Source organism: Chelon labrosus (assembly GCF_963514085.1).
Source record: "Chelon labrosus genome assembly, chromosome: 7".
In the NCBI taxonomy this organism is placed as follows: Eukaryota; Metazoa; Chordata; class Actinopteri; order Mugiliformes; family Mugilidae; genus Chelon; species Chelon labrosus.
In genome coordinates, this window is record NC_140343.1 from 7869350 (window position 1) to 7893940 (window position 24591).

General features: G+C 42.2%; 1 protein-coding gene across 1 annotated transcript in view; it reads right to left on the minus strand.

The window, feature by feature from the left end:
* Nucleotides 1–24591, minus strand: part of raver2 (ribonucleoprotein, PTB-binding 2) — a gene marked incomplete at both ends in the record, with an annotated part of 88484 nt that overhangs the window by 20483 nt on the left and 43410 nt on the right. Inside the window, 3 exons of the mRNA XM_084548475.1 lie at nucleotides 5295–5486; nucleotides 19698–19862; nucleotides 20669–20976. Coding sequence (XP_084404601.1) covers nucleotides 5295–5486; nucleotides 19698–19862; nucleotides 20669–20976 — 665 coding nt within the window. The remainder of the gene's footprint in view (nucleotides 1–5294; nucleotides 5487–19697; nucleotides 19863–20668; nucleotides 20977–24591) is intronic.

A 24591-nucleotide genomic window follows, 5' to 3' on the forward strand; every position in this document is an offset into this window, starting at 1 on the left:
CTCACACCAATGGCCAATTTTTGAAACGTCTTCTAAAAAACTCTACAAGTCCAGTTGCCCTTTTTTAAACGCTTTTTGGATACACCATGACCTGGATGACTGAGAACCTTCACAGACAAACTCATTATTGTGAAGTTCAATAATTTGTCTCTGAACTTGACTTTTGATGTTTCTCAGCTGATATGATCTATGATTATCTAAATATTTTACTGTGGTGTATGAAAATCTTCCTAATGCAAGTATAGTATCTGAAACCAAATTAACATTTTTTTTTAAATAATAAAAAAAAAGATGTCAGTGATTCACACGGACATTTCTTTTATTTTGAAATCGGTCAGACGTAGATAATATTTTAAAAAATGAAGTGAACTGGTGAACTGCTGACTCCGTTTCATTTACTCAGTCGTCTTCCTTTAGCACTGAATCGTTGGCAGCTGCTTCGCTTCCCCTGCGTTTCTGTCTGCACCGCTGTATACCGAGTTTCTCCTTCTTTTCCGTCTCCCCTCTCCCCATCCATTCATTCATTCGCTTCCTGAAACTATAAAACGCCTCCCTCCTTCGAAAATCTGCAACAAGCAGAATTAAAACTACTATACTATACATCAGCTGGGGTTTAACATAATGTTGAGGGAATAGATATTAAGCTCTAACTTAATCTACAATGCTGCAAAATGTTAAATCATTTTTTTATTTATTTTTATTTAATGTGCCTCACAATTATTTTGTATGGAATGCCATCTAAGGCCTGCGTGAGTGTGTGTTATCAGTAAAGCTTATATTTAACTTGACATGAGCTAAATTTCCTGGAACCAAACCGATCCCTGCTGACTTGTATTTAATCAAAGGACATACTACAAGGCATGTTTCAAATTAAGAATCCAATCACTCAGCAGGCTGAGGAAATGTAATTCAAGAGGCTCAAATGAAATCCTATTGAATTAGACTGCGTCAGATCCAATGGAGGAGCCGTTGCTCTGGTGGATCCTCCTCGGCGCTGACAGCGTGGCGGCAGCGCTCGCCGCCTGGCCCCAAAGACACGGTTATTTAAAACAACATTATCGGGATGGTGATATTTCCTCCTCTTCCTCCTCGTCTGCCCCTGAGCTACAGCATGACTTCAGCTCAAGTCAGCCTTGTTTCCTGCCTGTCACGTCCTGGGGAGAAAGCATTACTGATGCGGATGGAGCGGGTTTGACTCCATCCCCGTTAGAGGAAGAGGAGAGTCTGGTGCACACATGCACTATGTGTATTTGTGTGTTACAGCAAGGAAAACTGGCATGTGTGTGCCAGTGTTGAACAAGGCCAGTCGTGGCTGACAGCGTCTTTCAAGGGAAGAGAGGAGGAGGACAGGAGGAGGTGGTGGCGGTGGTGGTGGTGGTATAGGGCGCTCTTATTTCTTTCCTTACTGCTGGAGAAAATGTCAGCATGCATCAGTCTGTTTGACTACTGGCACAAAATCCAGCCACACACCCACACAGTAACACACAGACACACACGCCAGGGAGGTAAGGGAGCCGCGAAGAAGGGAAGGCGAGAAGTATCGCGTAAGGAGAAGGATGGAGAGAGAAGAAAGGAGGAGGAGGGAGGAGGGAGGCCATCTGGTCCTCGGCGGTCGCGCTCACATTCACTAACTGGAGAAATGAGACAATCGCCCCAGAGGAGAACTGTAGCCAGGAGTAGGTCTTGATCTCTTTCTGAAGGTCTGATGTTTCTTTTTACTGGATGCCCACATTCGCTGCATCAATCCTGAAGGAACCTCGGGGTACTAATATAACCACACAGTCCTCACAGACCCTGCCTCTCTCTTCTACCATTTTCTGGCTCTTTCTCAACCAGCCCACCCCGCTCGTTCTTTCACTGAGTAACGTCTCCCTTCCTACTCGCATCTCTCCCATTTTTTTTCTCCCCAACATTAACACATTTTCTCTTAATGTCTTTACATTCTCTTCTTTGCAATTCAGACATTGTGACAGTCACCGTGTCGCTTTTCAACCCGAGACAATCAGCGCATCCTTCAAGGCTGCGGCCTCTTTATCTGATAATTCATACCCTGCAAGAATATAGCAGTCAGACGCAGATAATACTTTAATGCAAGCGCTGGTCAACGTGTACCAGAAAAATCAGGGAAACTGGATTAACGCCGCCACAGTTAAATATTACAAGCCACACACTTTTTTTTTTGCCTTAGCCGGCACCAGCTCAACAGTCTAGTCTAAAATACTGAAACGGAAAAATGTAATGTTTTTTTCCGTGGCCTGTGGCAAACTCAGCCAGGTATAAACCTGCAAATTCACATGACAATATAATCTAGGATTTCGAAGCGACGTCGTTGAGCTTTGTGGGTATAAGCTGTGCAGGGGAAAATGTACAAACACTGTGAAGAAGTGGCAATAACAACTGTGGATTATTAGAGTCAGGACCTGGATTTGATGGAAAGTCATATTAAAGTAGAAAGAAAACTAGGGACTGTACTTTTAACATGAGGATGCACGGATAAAACGGATCATAAGATTCCACTCTAGCCAATATAATTACCAGTTAATTTTAATATTTATGTATTAAAAGCGGAGTGCATGTATTAAAAATACAAAATACATACTAGGTATGTTTTGCTGCACACATGCATGAAAAAGTACAGCCTATATGTTGCCAATTCCTTTTTATAATGCTTTAAGCAGATAATTAAACAACATTTTAACGCCTCTGAGCATTTTTTTTTAAGCTACTCTTCTCTACAGAAACATTCACAGGCAAATAGTTTTGTTTTGTTTTTGTCACAGAGAGGCAATTACAAAGAAAAGAGCAGAAAAAGGCTTACATAATTTAAGGATAGCATTTTTTTTAGATGTAATATCCAGAAATAAAAAAAACTTTTCTGAGCCAGGATTTTTAAAACCTTAAATTTTAAACTAGCTATTCACCACATTATCACCAGTCTCTCTATCTACCTTCACACACACAAACCCATCATTAGTCATGTGATTAAATTTAATTGCAAAAGCAAGGGAGACCTACACAGCATTAGGAAGGCGGTCATAATGTTATGCCTGATCGATGTATAAATCCATGTACCCTGTAAGTACCATTCCTTTTCCGCGACTAATTGGAACTCTCACTGGTATTTACATCGTGTACGTCTGCCGGCGTGCATCTGTTTGAGTGTGTATGCACGAGTGTCATACTGTGTCACTGGCTGTGAGTTTGGTTTATTTCAGGCAGTAGGAGACAGTGGAGGAGCCCAATCAGTCTATAGAACTATAATTATCATGTCAGTGCCTCTCTGCTACCACAGCACTGTGTAGGAGGAATATCACGGCTACAAAGACTATTTCAGCTGCAGGGTGTTCATGCATGTGCAGAATGTCAAACCTCGGTATATCTCGGCACTGGATGTGCAATAACCTCCGGGCACTGGCTTCGCAATTAGATGTAGCTGCGACCGCGTCTGTGTGTTGAGCCTGGGAAGTGCAGCGTCTTGGTGATGCAGCACATGGTTTCAGCATATTTAAGGGAATCTATACATTTTAGGGTGTTTGTTGTTGTTTGAACATGAGACAAATAGATCTGATGAAGAATACAAGCAGCTTATGTCTGGTTATTGCCACTTTTCAAGTTTCAAAAAGTCATATATACACATTTTTTCCGCAATATAAAGTTTCATTCGAGTTTGTTGTGAGTCAACATTAAGTTAAAAAAAAAATAATAATAATCACAAAAGATGTTAACAAAATCTACGCTATTTTATCTGTTTTCAGCGTAAGTATGAAAAGAGTCTCTTAAGGAGACACATACTAGTTGTTATAAATGACCTGTGGGGCCTGGTTTGTTTTAGAAAGCGCCGATCAGCAGGCAGCAGTTTGTACTTAAGGAGAGGTGGGATTTGTTTGGCCTTGCTGATGGCTGTGATTCTGGTTGTGGGGTGTATTATGTTTAGGTACCGTTGTTGTACTTGTATTGTCTTGTGGGATAGAATCAGCTTTTCTCCTGGATAAACTGTAAACTAATGTTAACACTAGAATACAACTGATAAAATCAGTGACATATGCTAGTGATTAGTCAAATTGATGATTCCATTTTCTTGAAAGAGATATTTCAGCAGCCTGTATACACCATATACACCGATCAGGCATAACATTATGACCACCTTCCTAATATTTTGTAGGTCCCCTTGTGCCTCCAAAACAGTTGTGACTCATCAGAGAATGGACATGGGCCTTCTGACGGTGTCCCGTGGTGTCTGGGAACAGAATGTTGTTAGTGGGGGGCTGGTGGGACCTTTGGGTTGAGGGTAGGGGCCTCTGTGGATCATCCCAAAGACACTTGATCAGTTTGGGATCTAGTGAATTTGGAGGCCAGGTGTTTATTTGAGTTGTTCCTAAGCAGTTTTTGTGTGTGTGCCTGTGTCAGGCTGCATCCTGCTGGGGATGGCTGCTGCCATCAAGGAGTGTCATTGCTATGAGTTGGGGGTGCCTGGTCTGGTCTAGGTGGATGCCTAAGTAAAATCCACACATATGACAGGTCATAAAGTTTCCCAGCAGAACACTGTATTGTTACAAGATGGTTAATGTTATTCACTTCTCCTGTCAGTGGTTTTAATGTTGTGGCAGATCGGTGTATAAAGGTTGGTCGTAGCCAGTGGGTCTGAAAAGTGAGGCCACTGCAGAAATGACTTCAAGTGCACTCCCATTAAAAAAAAAAAAAAAAACTTCTCTCATGAAATACTTTTGATGTCATCAGCGTGTGGACCGCTGGGCTTTTTGAAAATCATTTTATAATTAACTCCATATTAGGCCTCAAAAAGACATGTTTGGGGCTGTGACTGACATGTCTGATGTGGAGGAGGGATTAATAAGTTGTCCTTGGGCTCTCAGTCAGATCCAACCCTTGCTCCTCCCTCTCATCCAAACGTGGTCAATTCTGGCTCCAAAAAAAATACCAAAATGTAGTCCACAATCCAAGGCATAATCATCCATCTTTTATATACAACCTTATGGATATTTTTGATCCACCAAATTACACAGAACCATCTGGTAAGTCAATGTAGTCGCACTTCACGCTTAGGACTCACGCCTAAAACACCGCCTTAGCCGCCAATACTTCCTCCCAGGACGCTGATTGGTCTGCACCTCTATTGAACAGCTACATGTGCGTAGCTTGAAACCTGGCAAGCTGAATGGTCATGTGATGTAGTCATAAAATCCTGTGAACCGGCGAGTACAGTGTATGTATATGTGGCTGTGATGGGATGCTGCTCTTGCTCTTTTTTTTTTTTTTTTTTTGCGTAAAATACTCACCATACCCTGGGCAGCAATGAGTGCAGCCAAAGTGCTTCTCCCTGAGGTGCCGGGGGTACAGAGTGACAGACGGACCTCCTGCCCTCCCACCAGTGTTCGGTCCATCTCTATCAGCATGGCCTCTGCTTGCTCCGAGCTCTCGTATTCCACCACGCCGAAGCCTCGCACCGGGCTGCCCTCATCCTGAGCGAGCTGCAAGACAGAAAACATGACGATTTTTTAAACTACTCTTTGACTATTTTTATAACAGTTTATGTCATTTTTGTTAGGGAAGAAAGTCTTCTAATGCACCATAAAAACATTTAATAGAATCTTCTGTTTGGTGAAATAAAGAAGATTCATCGAGTTAGACAACTAGCCAAGCAGAGGTGTTGTTTTCTCGCTTTTGGTTCTTTGTCAGTTGAAAACATCAAGAAATTGGTGTTGATCCACTATACTGTCAACCCCTCACACATGGTGTACACAGAGTGGGTTGTGTTCATATAGGTGCTTCAGGTGAACAGCAAAAAAAATAAAATTTATTATTATCCAGTAAGAATACATACGCTGCAGCAGATCTGCCTTTAAGCAAAGCTCAATTAAGTATTCAGATCCTTACATTTTAATCCGACACTCGAACAGGTGAGCAGCTGGTGAAAGGCATTAGCTTGTGTGTAAAACCCTGATAATTAAATTAATGTATACCTAGTATAAAGTGCCTCATATAAAAGTAACTGTATTATTCTGTGCCTCATTAACACGTATAAAGTGGGGGGGGGGGGGAAGCTGAGACAGTGAATGGTTTAACTCTTTATGGGGCGAGGAACCGTATTTGGCAACTTCAGAGAAGATCAAGGCAACGTTCTCAGGTCAAATCAGGGTCAAATGTGGTCTACGTGGTCCACCTCTGCATGAACGCTGAACGTAACTGTTTTATTAGGTACCATGAAGAAGAGGCTTAATGTTGTCTAATGTGATAATGTGCATGTTGACAAGTGCCTGAATCATCACTTATGTTCTAATGGTCTAAATACATGTTTACATTCGTTTACCACTTAAACGGGAACTACTGTTTTTTTTTACAACCTGGACCTTATTTCTGGCATAAAATACGATCGTTTACTCACCCATATAACTTTGGTGTTATTTGGTGTCGTTCGTCAGATGTTTACATCTGCATATATCCATATAGTGGGAGTGACTGGGGCACCGAAACGCAGCCTCTAAATAACGGTAAGGACGTCCATCATAGTGCTTTTCCCTGTTGAGTTACCCATTATCATCATCCGGGGTCTGTAGATTGACCTACTAACCTGGATGATGTCATCTCTGCGCCACGTGCACCCTGCACGGCTTGTTTACCTGTAACTTGCTACTGCTAGTTTTTTGCAACATGGCTGAATATTTTTCCGATTCTGAGGTTGTGGACGACGACTTTGTTTATGATGGGCATCCTTACCGTTTTGAGCCAGAGTATACGGATGAGGAGCGTATCATAACAAAATATTGGTGAAACGAACGAATTTCGCGGCAGATGCGTTATTTAGAGGCTGCGTTTCGGTGCCCCAGTCACTCCCACTATATGGATATACGCGGATGTAAACTTGTGACGAATGACACTAAATAACACCAAAGTTATATGGGTGAGTAAACGATCGTATTTTATGCCAGAAATATGGTCCAGGTTGTAAAAAAACAGTGGTTCCCCTTTAAGGACAAGGAACCATACATGGTATAAGGTATAAGGTGTAAGGGTAGAAGGTGTATGTCTTCGTATACCCTTCGTATACGGGGTGTCAAAGGCCAAGAAGAGATGGGTTTCCTATCATAACCTAAGATTGGATAGATAATCTGCACCATATGAAACAGTTAAACTACTTGCACTAAAGTAATAGCAGTGCCATCAGTGCAATCTGTCCTTGACAGCAGTGAAACAAACCAGAAAACAAGCACAAAACACAACATGAACCTTGAGAACAAACTTCCTTATCTTTGATGGATGTGTTTTTAGTTTTTTTTTCCCTGTGTGCGATTGTTAAATCTTAACTGGAAAATCCTGACAAAAGACCAAACTTCTGATTAAATGGCACGAAAAACTAACAGCAACTGCCCGTTTTCTCCTTTTCCGATTATATCTGCGGGAATAAAAAACAAAAAACAAACAAATACACCACCATCAGAGGCATTATCATCAAGAGGCCCTTTAATGGAGTCAATGTCTTTTAGAGCGGGATTTTCCTTCAGCGTTCTAAGATGAAATGTACACACTTGTAATCATCCAATATCAGCTGCCGGCTGCTTAATACAAGCCTTTTTCTTCACCGGCATGCCTGCATATACTAGTTTAATCTTTTCTATCTTTAAATAAATCATCCGGGCAAGCATACAAGGTCAGACTCGCTTTTAATCCCTGAACAAAGTTCTTAGCACCATCAAGGAATAGCAAAACCATTTATCTGCAGAGTTGACTGGGGGGGCGATTTAAATGTTTGGATTTCAAGGGACAAAATACAATCATCTATAGAGCAGTGCTATCTATGTAGTTACCATGGCGATGCACTGCATGCTTGAAAGTGAGTAACACACATGAGACTGCAAAGCCAGCAACAAGTTAGCCAATAGCTACAACCAGATTCATTGTAATGAGAGTTTTAGGATAACAAATGTAACTTTTAACTACTTCTAGTGTGTGTGTGTATCGTTCTTGTGTGCTGTAGTGGAGGTAAAGGCGCTCGTCTTGGCTCCTTTTGTCAAGAAGGGTGCATAAAACATGACATGATCTAAAAGATGCATCCTCTCTTGCTTTTCCTGCACGGCTCCTCCAGGGACTCGCACGTCATTGCAAGTTTCCACGCATGTCTAACAGCAACCAGAACAGTGACTGCTTCTCACTGAATAATCTCCTGCTATCTGCTAGACGACCAGTGTCTAGTCTTCTTCCCAACATATTAAGGTGATGGAACAATGCTATCATATCTATATACTGGCTGGGCGATAAACAGATCTCAAGGCCGACATGGACCATTAACTTTTAAAGAAAATGGACTTCTCCGTCAAGAAGCAGTCATTTCCACTGTCTGAGGAGCAGCTAAATAATGCAGGCAGGCCAATAGCTTAAAGCTAATGGATAACACTGGATGATAACAGTGGCTAAGAGCTAATGGCTTGTGGTTGAAACGCACCACTTGAACTATTGTTAGCAGTGGCTGAGTTACGTTGAAAACACTGTTGAAAAATAAATAAACACACAGAGTTTAATACCGAAAGGCAGATTTCAAAATCGCTCATCTTCATTCAAGACGTTTCCACGCCAACATGATTTAACGACTGTTTTACTATTTCATGTCTGAGAGGGATCTAGTAACACAGATCACGTCCCTGAAAAGTCCCAGGCAAGTTAGTAAAACCTTAGGAGAAGTCAAGTGTGCACATCCTGTATAGTTTCTGAAATGCAGCAACCTCAACTGAAGTGACTAACACCAATTGAAAGATGGTGTCCATTGTCAACTGTTTTCAAGCATAATCGAGTGACTTGCCAAAATATTCCTAGCCTTTGGGCCAGAGAGAAAAATCCAAGTAAAAATAACACAAGGCGAGACTAACGAAGCTATATTTGTGTGCACCTTTTGGTTGTCATTTAGCACACAAAGTCTGACTGAGAGTCATGGTCACTGGTAAACCATCCAAAATTCCTATCTTGCACAGGCCAAGTGTGGCCTTGTAAGGCTGAAAATCTGTGCAGTGAAATGGTAATCATCCAGCAGCACAGCAGACAAATATGAGGACGCCATAATGCGTTAGCAGAGAGCGTCACAGTGTTAACAGTTGGAGAATTAACATAGTTTCAGCTCAGTCCAAGAATCTACAAACCACTCAGACGCTTTCCGTGATGGTAATAGCAGCCCAAAAAACACTCTGACCATTTCTAGCCATCAATTTGTTGTTCTATTGCAAGAGACTCTCCTGAGACAGTTTCTTCCACGGGAGCACTAAAACCGCCCCCTTCACAGGGTTATACAGAGCAGATCCAAGCATAAAACAGCATCACAGATATATGAATGCACATAATGCACCGGGCACCGGATGTCATTGCATTTATGGTTAAGAGGAAATCAGAACAGGAGGAGGCCGGGGTGCTGGAATGATAAATCAAGCCGCAACAGTAGCATACGGCAGGTGGTTTGATGATAACATGTTAGCATCATGGTTGGAAAACTATCAGTTATGCATTAGATGATGGTAATCATCACCAAAGATATGAATACTTCTTTAAGACATTGTTCAGTTGTCTGTGCCAGATGTCTCGCCGTAACTCATACTGGTCCATCGCTTATAGAACTAAAAACCACATGCAAATAGATGAGACATAAGCAGATAAAATGTTTGGCTCTAAAATTCTGCACCTGTGCTGCCAAATTGGTGAACATGTGTTTCTAATTTGCATGCACCTTCCTCTGAACTCTACAGAGGATACAACAAGCCAAAGGATTTCCTTCTTTATTCTTCATTTTTGAAAATAAAGGGGTTTAGGTCTAGGCCTTCTCCAATGTATGCGATATAAACTAAAGGTCATTTTTATGAAAGAAAATAGTTACCAAGAGCCAAGATAATGTCTTCAAATTGTACGCTTCGTCTAAATAAAACAGGCAACAAAACTAAATATATTCAGTTTATGTCAATAAAGTTCCACACTATCCCAGCTGTCATCGGGCGAGAGGCGGGGTACACCCTGGACAGGTCGCCAGTCTATCGCAGGGCCAACACAGAGAGACAGAGAACTATTCACACTCATACCTACGACCAGTTTAGAATCACCAATCAACGTAACGAGCATGTCTTTGGATGGTGAGAGGAAGCTGGAGTAACTATTAATCAGTTATAGAAACAAACAAACAAAAAAAATGCTCAATGAATGGTGGCTCCACTCTCGAACCGTAATGCGCAGACTCTGGCACCAAAGTCGCAAGATGTTGCTGCCCGTATCCCCGGGAAAATAGCATCAGTTTGCTGAATGCACGGAAGTGGGGACGTGTAGTCCATATTTATATACAGTCTATGGTTCCAAACAACGTTGTGCTTGTGTTGCTTTTCCCATTGCTCTTTAGGTTCACTAAAGATTCAGACAGATCGCACTTAACTTTATGATTACCAGACAATCACATGCATGTGCAATACAAATACACAAAAGTCGGAATTGTTTTTATTTTGTAAAATTGAACTGATCACGAATCAGTGGGGAAACAAATGTATTTGTACTCTCACAGCCTGAACACTAACGCCTGTTAACGCGAGCGCTCAATCAAGGGGCCCTCCACTTCCTCCCTCCTCTCATATGTCTGCTGTTCCCTCCGGTCTGAACAGTGGATGGATGGATGGATGGATGGATGGATGGATAGATGGAGAGAAGGAACAAGAGAGGAGAATGCATGCATGTGTGGAGGAGTGGGTCGATAGGCTATTATCATCAGCATATATTACGCAAACTGTATGAAAACGGCCTGAACCAATCTACCACTTGAGGGATGCATAGACGGATGGGTGGATGGATGGATGGATGGAAGAGAGCAGAGTGTGGGAGTGAGGAGGGGATGGAGAGAAAATGAGAGGAGGAGGGTGGTAAGAGGAGCGAGGGAGGAAAACATCAGTGATTGATTAAGTGACTGACGAGTGGAGAGAGTGAGGGAGGGAGGTTGATGGAGGATATGAGCCAAAAAAGACAGGGAGGAAAACAAATAAAAACTTGCTAACCATTATTTTTGCACGCGCCCGACAACTAATCCTAAAGTGTTAGTGGGCAAACCGTGAAACATGCATTGTATATCAAATTGGATTCTGTGAAAACGGCATCCAAACCATCATCAACGTTACGTACGTGCATGCGCTTGCATGAGTAATGATGTCAAAGCCGAGTGAGCGTCTCACTGCTCGAGCATTTCCTGCAAATGCACTCAACGCTATATAAAATATTCAATCATTATTCAGATCTGCGCAAGCAATTATGGAAATTTAAAAACAGGCATGCGTGTACTGTATCGGAGCTTCGTAAACCCCGTCTGTTTTTGAGCTGCCTGTACTCCTCTGTGTACATTCAAAAAACACAGATAATAGCGTTTTCCTTTTGCTTTCCATTTGTGAACACAGCTGAGGCTGCAGCGCACATTCTGCATGTCCAGGGTCAGGGTTGCAGGATTGCAATGTATAGCAGGGGAAGAAGGCAAGAGTGCTCGATAAAGGACACAAAAGTCCAATGGCGTCTGTAAAACTGAAGGTCTTCCTTTAAAGAATTGCTTTTTCAATTGTGTGTGAAATGTGTTTGGCTGAACAGACTCCTGTTCAAGATTTTACTGGGAGTCCTTTAGTATCTTTCATTTTTGTTGTAATGGCTCCAACTTGTCCTCAAGGTGTGAAAAGGTAATTAACTGTGCAAAATTTAGCACTTCATTCTTCCTCCTCTAAATTATTGTTGATATAAATCCAGACCAGATCCAAGCCCAGGAGAAATCCCTCTCTTGCAATATGCAATTACTCTGCGTCAGTCTAATTAACAGAGCAGGATTTAAAAATTTTTTTTTAAGGTTTGCCCAACAGGTAGTTGGACTAATGGATTAAACTAAACCACGGTCCATGGAAAACATGAAATCAAAGCTGCTACACTTAATATTAACTGTTCAGATTCCACTGATCACATCATATTTTAACTGGGCAAATTCATAATTACAACTCTGTGTCACCAGATCAGGACTGGACTGACTGATTTGGCTTGTGTTTTATACTAAATGTTGACTATTATGTCATTATGAAATCCCTTGAGCCTCCAAAACAGTTGTGACTCATCAGAGAATGGACATGGGTCTTCTGAGGGGGTCCTGTGGTGTCTGGCAACAGGACGTTGTTAGTGGGGACCTTTGGGTCCTATGGGATGAGGGGATCATCCCATAGACACTTGATCATTTCGGGATCTAGTGAATTTGGAGGTCAGGTCAACACCTTGTGCTATTCTTCATATTCTTCACGTTTTTTGAGTTACTCCTAAAGCGTTTTTGTTCCTGCTGCATCCTGCTGGGGATGGCTGCTGCCATCAAGGAGTGTCATTGCTATGGGGTGGGGGTGCCTGGTCGGGTCTAGGTGGGTGCTACATGTCTAAGAAACATCCACACGAATGAATGCCAGGTCCAAAAGTTTCCCAGCAGAACACTGTATTGTGACAAGATGGTCAATGTTATTTACTTCTCCTGTCAGTGGTTTTAATGTTCTGGCAGACAAAGTAACAAAGGAATCTGTTGAGTATGAGATAAGCTTTATACATTGGCAAGCTGGGAATTATGGCTACAGCTACAACATTTAGTCTCATTAAGGTCTCTTGACTTGTACTAAAACATTACTTTCCGTCCCTGGCTCTGACAACATAATCAAACATCTCTGCCAAATGAGTCAAGTCAAAGTGCAGCACCACTTACATTTTAGCCTAATTAACAGCAGTTGACAACTCCATTTTCACTTGTACAGCCTGCCATAGAAAAAAATTTCCACTGAGAAAAAAAGTCCTAAGTACTCTAGTGCATGGTACATGCACATGGCAGGAATTTGAGATCAGCAAGGTGGGCCGCTAATAGACCCGAGAGCAAAGTTGCGACCACATGTTGAACTTTATTTTCAACTCTTGATTTGCATTGTGTTAGTTCCTGCAGATGAACAGTTCAGTACAATCTTTATAATGTCTGCAGGGAAACTGCAGTGTGTTTTCGCGCATCCGCTTTGAGCAACTCATGTACATACAGCTAGTTTTATTTCTGTTTAGGTTTTTCGGGGAAACACAAAGCTTCCATCTATAAAGCCATGGCCCCTATGTAATCCAATTTGTCGTGTTGAGCTTTAGGCATTTTCTTTGCGTAACACTAAACCATATAAATGGATTTGCTTTTGGCTGACTCACTAGAATTACCTTAAGTTCAGCCTTTATCCCTGATCCAATACCAGCTATGGCAAATACAAGTGAGGCATTCTCACGGAAGTAAGAAGGATCTTTTATCACTGAATTCTCTTAAAAAACAAAAAACGGAAAAAGTTAAATTTACAGGAGAAAATAACATGTTAAATATTGATATTTGACCGTCCAGTCTTTGCCTTAACTGCGCTATGTGTGCGTGGGTGTAGAATGCCGAAACCAAAGATGCTAAGCTAGCAATCGGCGTGTCTGACAGCTCTTGACCTCAAGTCGTCGTCTCCAGCCGGGAGATGCTTACTGTGCCTCTGGCGGGGCTTAAACTCGGAGGAAAACCCGTCAACTTTGTGTGGCTGCGTTTGTGCGTGGGAGGGTTTTAAACGGCCACGTCGGTTGTCTGAACTGATTGACGAGGTCACGGCAGCCCCGTCACAGCTGTCTGGGAAGAAAGGTTCATGACCCGTCACGGTGACAAGTTTAAGTGTAAGGCTCTTTATGTAGAGAGCCGCACGACTGACAGTGTGTGTCCGTGTAGGGTTATGTAAGATTAAGTGATTCAACACGAAACGATTGTAAAAAATCTAAATTAGAAAGGCGGCAAATAATGTGTGATTGTTGATTTTCCTTTGGAGGAAAACAAAAAGAAATTCAGAGTTCCATCAAAGTGGGTCACTAATCGTGTCAAGAATCTGAAGCTTGTACTTGGAAAGACTTGAATTAGCTCTTCAACAACGAGTGCCAATGACTGAGAGGAACGTGCCTTTCAAAGTAAAACACATTACATATTCATAATGAGCTTTTTTTAAAAAAAAATCTGTCGTACTGAATGAAACAATGCAACTATCTACGTTTCCTGACAGCAACATAAAACTCATTATTTCTGTTTTTGTCTAAAGCGCTCTTTGATTCGTTGTCAACAAAAAAAATTGATGGCGTCCTCTGGAGTTTTTACGGTAAACAGAGTTACATTAACATTGTGAAGCAATTAATATAAAGTGGGCGTTTTCTTTGTCGTCTTTTTTTTGCTAAACTTATTTTGTTAAGTATTTGTATCCAGGCTTGTTTACATTCTTGTTTACTACTTTGGAAGCAATTTCTCATCCTTTGTTGGCACATGACCACCACCTGTTGACAACTTTGCTTGTTTAGCGCTGCTTTAAATTCTTTATAGTTAAGAGATGCCAGCTGTCTCAATCTTATGTACACCACTTGTGTTTAGCTAAAGCTATGAAGCACAGTTAACTCCTAGCTAACTCAAGAATAGGAAAAGCTTTGTGGGGTGGGTGGGGGATCATGGAGGTGAGGGGGGAGCAGCCTTACAGGGGATCCACTTGCCACTCAAAGCGGCTATGGCCTTATGTATGCATTAGTAAGAAGCATTATACAGAATTGTGCATTTAGCTGCAGAAACTAGCCGCAAACTTGTTTATTTCTGCTGTAAACTTTGACGTTTTAACATTAACGTCAATGCACGAACTGACAGTATTTTCCCGGGCATATGGGCGGCGCCATCTTGAGACTCTGAAGTCAGAGTCTGGCGAGTACGGTCCAAAAGTGGAGACTGTTGACTCACTCGTTGTTTTCGTTTAATTAATACTGTGCTCTGCTCTACCTCCACCAGTTACAAGGAAATATTGGATTATACACTGTACTTGTTTCTAAAAATTGTTTTTACAACTCTCGCGGTCTCACAAGACTGCTTTACGGCAACTGGTGGTCGCCATTATGTCATATCCAAAATGAAACGTATCCAAAAAATTGTCACTTGAACATGCATCAACATTATATTACCTACTTAAAAAAAAAACAGAAACCATCCTTTGAAAAAAAATATTTGATGTGTATTTTAGTGTTTTAGTTCGGCCCAAGTCCCATCCACTAGCATGGAGGTGGAGCTTATGACCTATACAGCAGCCAACCACCAGGGGAGCTCTACTTGCTTTGGCTTCACTTTAGAGGAGCAGTTCAGCCATCCATCTTTATACAGTCTATGCTCCATAATGAGGAAAATATCAAATTTTTTGTTGCATCATCGTGTTTATGAAATTGTAGTTACACAATAAATTATGAGATATAAATCAGAATGTTTTAATTGTCCTCGATTGATCGTGTCATATGTGATCATAATATTTTGCTGCACCCGTTGTGCATGGCTCTGTGTCAAGTTCTCAGTAAGTGAGATAAACCGTCTCTGCTATACATTTTCCCTACAGGTGGCTTATTCCACTAAAACATCCATCCCTCTGTTTCTGAGTCATCTACATGACCATCCTTCTGCAGGCGCTGTTATACAATAACATTTGTTCCTATTTCTTGTCTCCTAATTGGGTGTAAAGTTTTGAACTTTCTCTCAGACATAATTATTACATTTAAGGCTGCATAGGCAAACAATCCTCCTGCTTTGACTGACATCCTACGCCTCTTCACCATTTCACCTCGTCTCTCTGTCTCTCCGCGTCTCCCTCCGTCCCTCTATTAGGCCTGACACTGTCAGCCCTCTCCTCCCTCGCTTCATCCTCTCTCTAATAGGTCTGGCATTCTTAGCACCATCCTTCCATCTCCTCTTATGACTCCATCCTGCTGTCCTTTCCTCTAATATGGCTGACATTCTTCACCCTCTCCTCCCTCAATCTCTCCTGGCTGAGTCAAGCTAAAGTGCTGCCTGCAGGGCCCTTTCGTGCGTAGGAGAATTACAGCGCTCAGGGCCGAGGCCACGGGTTAAGTGCACTCTGAACAAAAGGAAAATGGCAAGAGGGCTGAGGCGTACATCTGAGCACGGAGGAGGAAGAAGGTTTATTTAAGACAAACTAGAACTGACAACTGTAAGACAGTAAGACATCAGGTAATGATCTGCAATAAAAGAATACGCACAGAACACAAATGACTACCTGCTTTCAAAGTGTTTCTACAGCTCAAGTGTCCTAGAGCAATATACATCTTTAGGAATGCTGTTCTGCTCAGTACCACTGACCTCTGACCTTCATGATGAGCAGAAACACCAACTGGAATAGAACATCAATGCTCATCAAACAGAGCATTATTTTTACAGTACATAAGAAGAGATGATATGCTGGAATAAATGGGAATGGCATAACATTATGACCACCTTGCTAATATTGTGTAGGTCTCCCTTGTGCCTCCAAAACAGTGTGGACATAGGCCTTCTGAGGGTGTCCTGTGGTGTCTGGAAACAGAATGTTGTTGGGACCGTGGGTCCTATGGGTTGAGAGGAGGGGCCTCTGTGGATCATCCCACAGATATGTGATCAGTTTGGGATCTAGCGAATTTGGAGGCCAGGTCAACACCTTGTGCTGTCTTTCATGTTTTTTGAGTTGCTCCTAAAGCGTTTTGTTTCTGCTGCATCCTGCTCGGAATGGCTGTTGCCATCAAGAAGTGTCATTGCTATGGGGTGGGGGTGCTTGGTCTGGTCTAGGTGGGAGGTACATGTCTAAGTAACATCCACATGAATGAATGCCAGGTCCAAAAGTTTCCCAGCAGAACATTGAATTATCACAAGACGGTCAATGTTATTTACTTCTCCTGTCAGTGTATTAACAAGACATGTTTACAGAGATTTTCAGTGGTACCCCGGTCCATAAATCTCAGACATCTCAAAAATGGATCCCTTTCCCTGACAGGCACCAGAGAGCAGCTTTCTTTCTGTCTACCAGTTCCTCTAATGCACCAATAAGTCAGGGAGCATCAGGATGCTGCATGCACACAAAAAATATAAAACTAAAAAACAACAAACCACAAACCACAGGGTGAAAGCTGGAGTCCTATTTGGGTTTTTTCTTGTCAAAGTGTGCCAAAATTTCCACTAATGCCAGCCTCTGAATATAACCACGTTATGTCGCTATTAGCTCACAGACGGTGGCCTGTACATTGATCATCAAATATCATGACATTTTAAAGTTTAAAAGTTAATTTGTCAGTGCTCTCTGGTGGACAGAAGTAACAGTGAAAATTTCTAAATAACCTAAAAGAAACTTTAACATTTCTGTAGAACATTATTGTCGCAGCATATCTCTATTTTTACCTACTATTGGCTACTGACGTAAGCCAGTGTCGGTTGGACATGGTGGAGAGGCTGATTTAGTGCTAATAGTCCAGTCATTATAGATAAATAACAACATATCATATCTTGATATCCACACTCGATGCAAGCAAGAGTGGCTAATGAGACGGGAATCTATGACCCTGCCACACAAATGTACTGTATGTCGACAGCTTTCAGGACTGATGTCACACTGGAAAAGTTTCATTAGTCACGCGGCACGGCAAGAGGGATGTCGGTGTCTGCGCCGATATGACACAAATTAAAATTTCTCACAAGTGGTGACTTATTCATGGTCAACAAGAAAGTAATATTTTCAGCTTTGACTTGAATTTCTCTAAATTAGATGGATTGCCATAAATTTTGGCATGGACGTTTATTCCCACTTCAGACTGACTTTTTATTCCACCTGCTTAAAAAATGCAGGAACCTAAGATACTAAAAAAATTGAAAAAGATTATAAATCTTCACGTAAGCACTGTCACTCTTTTGCGTATGAACTTTTACCCCGCAGCTCCGTGCACTGTTGTTCATCAGTGCAGATCCACTGAACCACAAGCCTAAATGTAGATGCAAGCACGCAGCATGCATACTAAAATTAGTCAGTTTTTAAGTGTGTCGTTGACGCGCACCATTCTCCCACAATGCTGTGCACAAAGGAAATGGACTGAGCACTAATGGCTGGAATAATATAAAATGCATTGATGGCTGTTGATGAAGTGGCGCCGTAAAATCTTCGAAAATATCTCGGATTTTAGTTTCAGCTCGCGCGTATTGTATCATTTCCTGCAAATATTAAATGGTGGCATTTGATTTATTTAGTTTTTGTGTAATGGCATTAGTATTTTTGTGTACCACCTGCTCTTACAACACGCCGTGGAGTACTATTAAACTGCTCTTGACGGTGCCATTTATATAGGCTAAACATATCTGCAGCGCACAGTATTGATGAGTACATGTGTTTATGTTCAGTTCTGTTGTGTTCTATTAGTTGACATTGTTTCCGTGGTTGTAGGTCGTGTTTTTTTAACATCAGTATATTATAAAAGTGTCAGACTGACGGTGTTCATGGTGTTGGCGTGGGCTACTGTGTTTTTATGTGTAACACCATAGACTAGTTGACTTTAAAAAATCCAAAGTCGTTCAACCCCTAAACTGAACTTAACGGAAAATATAAATAAATAAAATAAAAACTCTGTGGCTCTGTCCCAGAGAAGGAGGTTTTTAAACTCATTCAGTGACACATCTAGTTCTGGATATTTCTGTGTATTTTCGCATCCCTGCATCTCTTGTTTCTCAAAAGCTTTGTGGCTAAAGTATAAAAGTGCATACATGCTGAAAGGCAGTATTACACACACTCACTCACAGGCACATAATGTACTGTAGATAAAAAACACTGAACTATAGGTCAGAGCCTGCTGGCTCTGCAACAGTGAAGCAACATGAGCTAAACACCCACAAAGCATCATGGGACCAGGATGATGTGGGTGTATTGATTTCTAAGTGGGAGTGGGGCAGAGGGGTGGAGCTAAAACTGGAAATGCAGCGGATGACAGATATCCATTGAGCGATGTCTAAATGGGCATGTGGGGGAGGAGCGGATGGAGAGGAGCAGGGTGAACGGTGCGAGTTGAAAAAAAAAACAGACGCAACGGAACAAAAACAGAGTGGGAGGGAAGGAGTCGAAGGGTGGGGCTGGTGTCACAGCAGCCACACCTCACCATGGAAACAGTTGCTTGGTGATACCAAGAGGCAGGCCAATAGGGACGCTGACCGCTGAATTTTATATTAGCACCTCTCACCTGGTGGTGGTTCGATTGATAAAGCGGTGTGTGTGTGTGTGTGTGTGTGTAGGAGGAGAAGCGTTTCATATGCCGTCATTAGGCACAGAACCATCTGCAGATATTGTTTGATATTATCGGTGAAAAACATTTTCTTAACAGCTCCTGTTGCATAATGGGAGCATTTATCACAAACCTTGTTTCACATCAGACATGTTAGGTAAGATGTAACCTCTTGGATTCATCATTTTGCACACCTGATTTTGCCTATGCAAGTGTGAAACTGATGGTTGTGTGATGTTTTCGTTAGGCTGTTAGTATACTCGCTGAATATGCTGTCATATTCAGATGTTATAAAATAAAAATAAAAAATAATTTAACCTTTAATTGTCCCGCAATGGGGAAATTGGCCCATCCATTTGTTCACACAGTAGTTTACACAGTTGGTGCAGGCAGCAATTTGGGGGTTAGATGCTTGTTCAGGGCACCTCAGCCATGGACATGGCGGGAGGCAATCCTGGGACCCCTCAGGCCCAAGCTTCACCTCTAACCACTACTCCACAGCTCCCCCGTGTTGTTGGGGATTCAGATGAAATGGTGAGATTTAACGCCTTTCTGTGGAATGCAAAATTGCAGGACCTCACCTGGCAGAAGACAGGTTTGTACGTTTCAGAGAACAGCTGCGTCAGTTCTTCAGAGTCACAGAGGTCCAGCGGGAGTCGGTCCACGCACAGACACTTGGAGTGCAGGTTCTCCTCCTGGCTCAGCTGGTTGACGTCCATCCACTGCACCATCAGCGAGCGATCCCCCTGCAACAATCAGCAGCACACACAGCCACACTAATCGGATCCTCAGCTGGCTTCACACTCCCACCGTCTAAATTATGCATTGCGTAAGTGCAAAATACAATATTTGTTCATATGGCTTCTCTTGCAAATGAATTCCTGCTGACTGGAAAGCTCAATAGCCCCTAAGCTCTGTGCCGATCTGCATATTCTGTCGGCAGCCTTCACAAATGTGAGGTCAGAAACTACTGTACAGATTAAATTGATTTTGGTGCATATCAATGAGGAGGAGAAGACGATGCTTGATGCATCACAATTCCTTTTCACAGATAATTTGAGCATTTACACAGCAATTTTTTTTTTTCACTCTGGTGATAAATTGGAACTAAACTCAACTGGCGGAGTCTGTATTTGTACTGATTATATGTTCTCCCCGGGATTGCCAGTTTCTATCAAGCACGACTGATGATTGCAACTTTCAGCCAAGTTTTATGGAAGTAAACAGCGAGGATGTGACCAAGAACTCAAGTGCAACATTCCTCTTTCTGCTCCCTTTTTACATGTTGTTAATCAATCAGCTGCTTGCAGTTTTGTTTAAATTATGTATAAACTTTAGAAATATTTGCAGCCTGCTTTATGCTGGATAAATCCTTTGTTACAACTCATTAACTTGCAGTAAATACTTCTATATCTGAAGAAGATGCTGCGAGGTTCAAGAAACGAACTGATCAGAAAGGGTTCAAATCCTATTTGAATACTGGATACTGTATGGCTCTCTGACAGATACTGCAAATGTTGCAACAGATTTTTGTACATTTACTCAAACATACCATTGGTCGACCCAGCAGCTCCGAGCGGGCCCGTGAGGCGGAGTCTTTCTTCATGTATTCAACAAACCCGTATCCCTTGGAGTGGCCCGTCAGCTCGCTGTACACCAGGAAGGAGCGCTCGATGTTTCCGTACGAGCGCACCAGCTCCTCAAACTGCTGGGCGGTGAAGGTGTGCGGCAAGTTGGTGAGGCAGAGCAGGGAGTCAGTGGGCTGCAGGGTGACGTTGATCAAGCGTCCGCGGACAGTGCTGTGGTGGAGGGAGCGGATGGCATCCTGAGCCTGGTCCCCGTTCAGCAAAGTCACAAAGGCTGGAGGAGGGGACATTATGGAGACGCCGACGAGGGGAAAAGACGGGACGAGGACGAACACAAAGAACAGACATATAGATGGACAGTGAGACGGTCACATATAGATGGACGGCGAGACAAGCGGACGGAGACATTCAAAAACGGGCAGAAAGCAGGTCGCGGGGGATGCAAGGTGGAGAGACACAGTCAAAAAGACATGCTCAAAACAACTCACGTGAAAAGCAAAAGAAAATAGGTGGCAGGCCCGAAAAAACACAAAGGGGGGGCGAGACGAGGGATGGGGTTGGGCAAGGACAAAAGAGTCACAAACACACAGTCATAAAGACAAACAAACAGATACACACAGAGAGAAAGACAACACATTAGCTAGAAAGCCAATAGGGAGCCACTGTGTAGGGGGAATCCACTGTGACAAACACATACACACTTTATCTAAAAACAACTACCTGACTGTTACAGGAGAGAACCAGTGATACTAATGGATACAACCTTACAAGTAGCATTTCTAAATCATTTAAAACTTTAATTTTTACAAAATAATAAGGTTATCTGTACGGAGGTCTAGTAAATGAGTCTACTGAGACATTAGTAATCACACAACACACACACACACACAACTAAATAGTGTTATTAAGGTAAAGATTAGGACCAGGGGTGAATATATAAAATTCATAGACTGTGAAATGAGTTGCTAATAAGTGTATATGGAAGGTGGTGGTTAAAAATAAATCAGTCTAATACTTTATATGTTTGTGTATGAGTGAGAGGAAAAAGACAGACTCAAGATAAAATGGCTGTTAAGAGAATAACTGCAAAAACTAATGACACTATTGTACACCGATCGGCCATAACATTATAACCACCCTCCTAATATTGTGTAGGTCTCCCTTGTGCCTCCAAAACAGTTGTGACTCATCAGAGAATGGACATGGGCCTTCTGAGGGTCTCCTGTGGTGTCTGGGAACGAATTGACAATGGGGGCCTTTGGGTTGAGGGGAGGGGCCTCTGTGAATCATCCCACAGATACTTGATCACTTTGGGATCTAGTGAATTTGGAGGCCAGGTCAACACCTTGTGCTGTTCTTCATGTTTTTTTTTTTTTTTTTTAGTTGTTCCTAAATGTCAGGCTGCATCCTGCTCTGGATGGCTGATGCCATCAAGGAGTGTCATTGCTATGGGGTGGGGGTGCCTGGTCTGGTCTAGGTTGGTGGTACATGTTTAAGTAACATCCACACGAATGAATACCAAGTCCAAAAGTTTCCCAGCAGAACATCGATGGTCAGTGTTATTTACTTTTCCTGTCAGTGGTTTTAATGTTATGGCGGATCGGTGTATACGGACTGATAATTAGAAATTCGATGCTTCCAAGGATTTAAGACAAAACATCAACTCAAAAAGTATAGCCAAAATTAAAATACACAATCCCACCAGGAGGAAGAACTGGGATCTCTGCCCAGCAGCTGAATGCACAAACTGGAGCTTACACAGCGCTGATAAGGTGGGAGCCTCACACTCAATTATCCAGTAAGTCAAATGTGGCTTCTCAACAGATACAGGGTGTCCCATAAGTCTGGACCCACAGAAATCCCTATTGGTCCAGACCTATGGGACACCCTGTAGTTTAGATTCTGTATAGTGACTTCCTGGAATCACATCAAGGAAAATATGGATGCATAAGCAAACAGGACTTTCTACCGATTCCTTAAACAACTCACTACAGGTCAGCAAAGCCCAGAGTATCAGCCGCCTCACTGGACATACTGTCAGAGGTCTGAACCGGAAAGTGCATTGTGCAGCACTCTGGTCTGAGGATTTGAATGAGTGTGTGCTAGTGCACCGTAAGTGTGAAAAGACCAGCAGACGAGACTCATTTGCATTATACACATCTCACCGTGCCACTGTGAGAGCACACGCGCTGCAGGCAAGGGCAAAGCAAACAAACAAATATAAATGCAAATTGATACAGAGAAACAACTTCTGAGGTCCAATATCACCATGGTGATGTAGTAGAAATTAGTTTTTAATAAACAACTCCTTTCAAAGCGCCAGTGGTCAGTGATCAGATTGTGCGCCCATAAGAGATGATAAGTTTATTTACAGTAGCAAAGAATAGCAATGCCGAGCCGACAGAAGTAGTAGAAGTAGCTCACGTTGAGCTTCGGGCTGGTCGAGATGTATGCCTGTAATCAAAATATAACAACTAAAGACAGGTGCACCTTACACTCTGAGCTTTTGACCTGGAGAAAAATATCCCCGTGCCTCAGATAAATGCTGCTTTGTTCATGTAAAGCTGCCCCTGCGGTCATACACCTGTAAGAGAGCACAGCCTGATGTATTTTATCAAAGCTCCGACCTCACCTGCCGTCATCCTGACCACGATGTCATGCACCTGTTGTTCCTGAAATAGTGTCTTAAGAGCTTCAAAACTGCACTGCTCCTTCTATAGCCATGGTTAACACACACAGAGCTTCTGTACTACAGATAGAGTTGAATGAAATGTGTCTTATAAATATGGACAACGTGTCCCCAATTCCTTGCGTTGGCCAAACTGACACTATTTTCGAGGGGATACGGGCGGCGCCATCTTGCAAATTTGGAGCCAGAGTCTGTGCAGTACTGTCCGAGAGTGGAGCTATGTGGAGCCACGATATCGATGACCCGACCGCACTACTGCTCTACCTCCACCAGTTACAAAGAAATGTTGATTTATATACTGTACTTATGTTTAATTTGTTTAGTTTTATTTTGTTGACGTATATTTTAGTGTTTTAATTGGGCCCAAGTCCCATCCACTAACATGGAGGAGGCGGAGCTTATGACATATACTGCAGCCAGCCACCAGGGGGAGCTCTACTTGCTTTAACTTCGCTTCTGAGGAGCAGTTCTGTCGTCCATATTTATACAGTCGATGGTTTATAACTATATGTTTAGCTATATATTGCACCTTGATATTAAAAGACTATACTGGTTTGATGTACCAAAATGACTAGAAAGAAATTCAGAGACGCGACAGTATTTTTAAAGTTCGAGCTAGTATGATAATGACTGGTTTCTCAAGTATCCCCTTTTTCAGTTCCCCAAAAAAAAAAAAAAAAAAAAAATGCAGCATGCTGAAGTGGAAGTGAAAGCCTGACAATTGGTAATGTGGCGCATTAGCCAAGTATCACTCGTAGCTCTCATCTTCCATTACCGGTAAAAAGCCAGACAAGCCACATCCATCAGAAGTGGTTGGAAAATGTAGAATTTGTTCAGGTAGCCAAAACCAAAGAGGCTTCATTCTCACATATTCAAAGTATTTAAATGATACAGACTTAAAATGTAAGGTAGTGTTAAGATACCTAGAGGCAAAGGTGAAAATTTTAAAGTCTGTATTTCATCATTTTATTTTGACAGGGAGGTAGATATTTAACCATCTGGATAGTTTCAAAACATCAGTTTGGTACAAAATGACTGGCTGTGGACACTTTAAGATGTTACTGGTTACCTGGAATCAAACACAAGGTGAGCTATTCCCAGGAGTGTCAACACTGGAGTGTTTTGTGTTAGTCAAACTCTTGAGGGGCTCTATAGCCCCCACTGGGATCTGGTGCAATTTTAAGCTTTAATCAGTGTTAA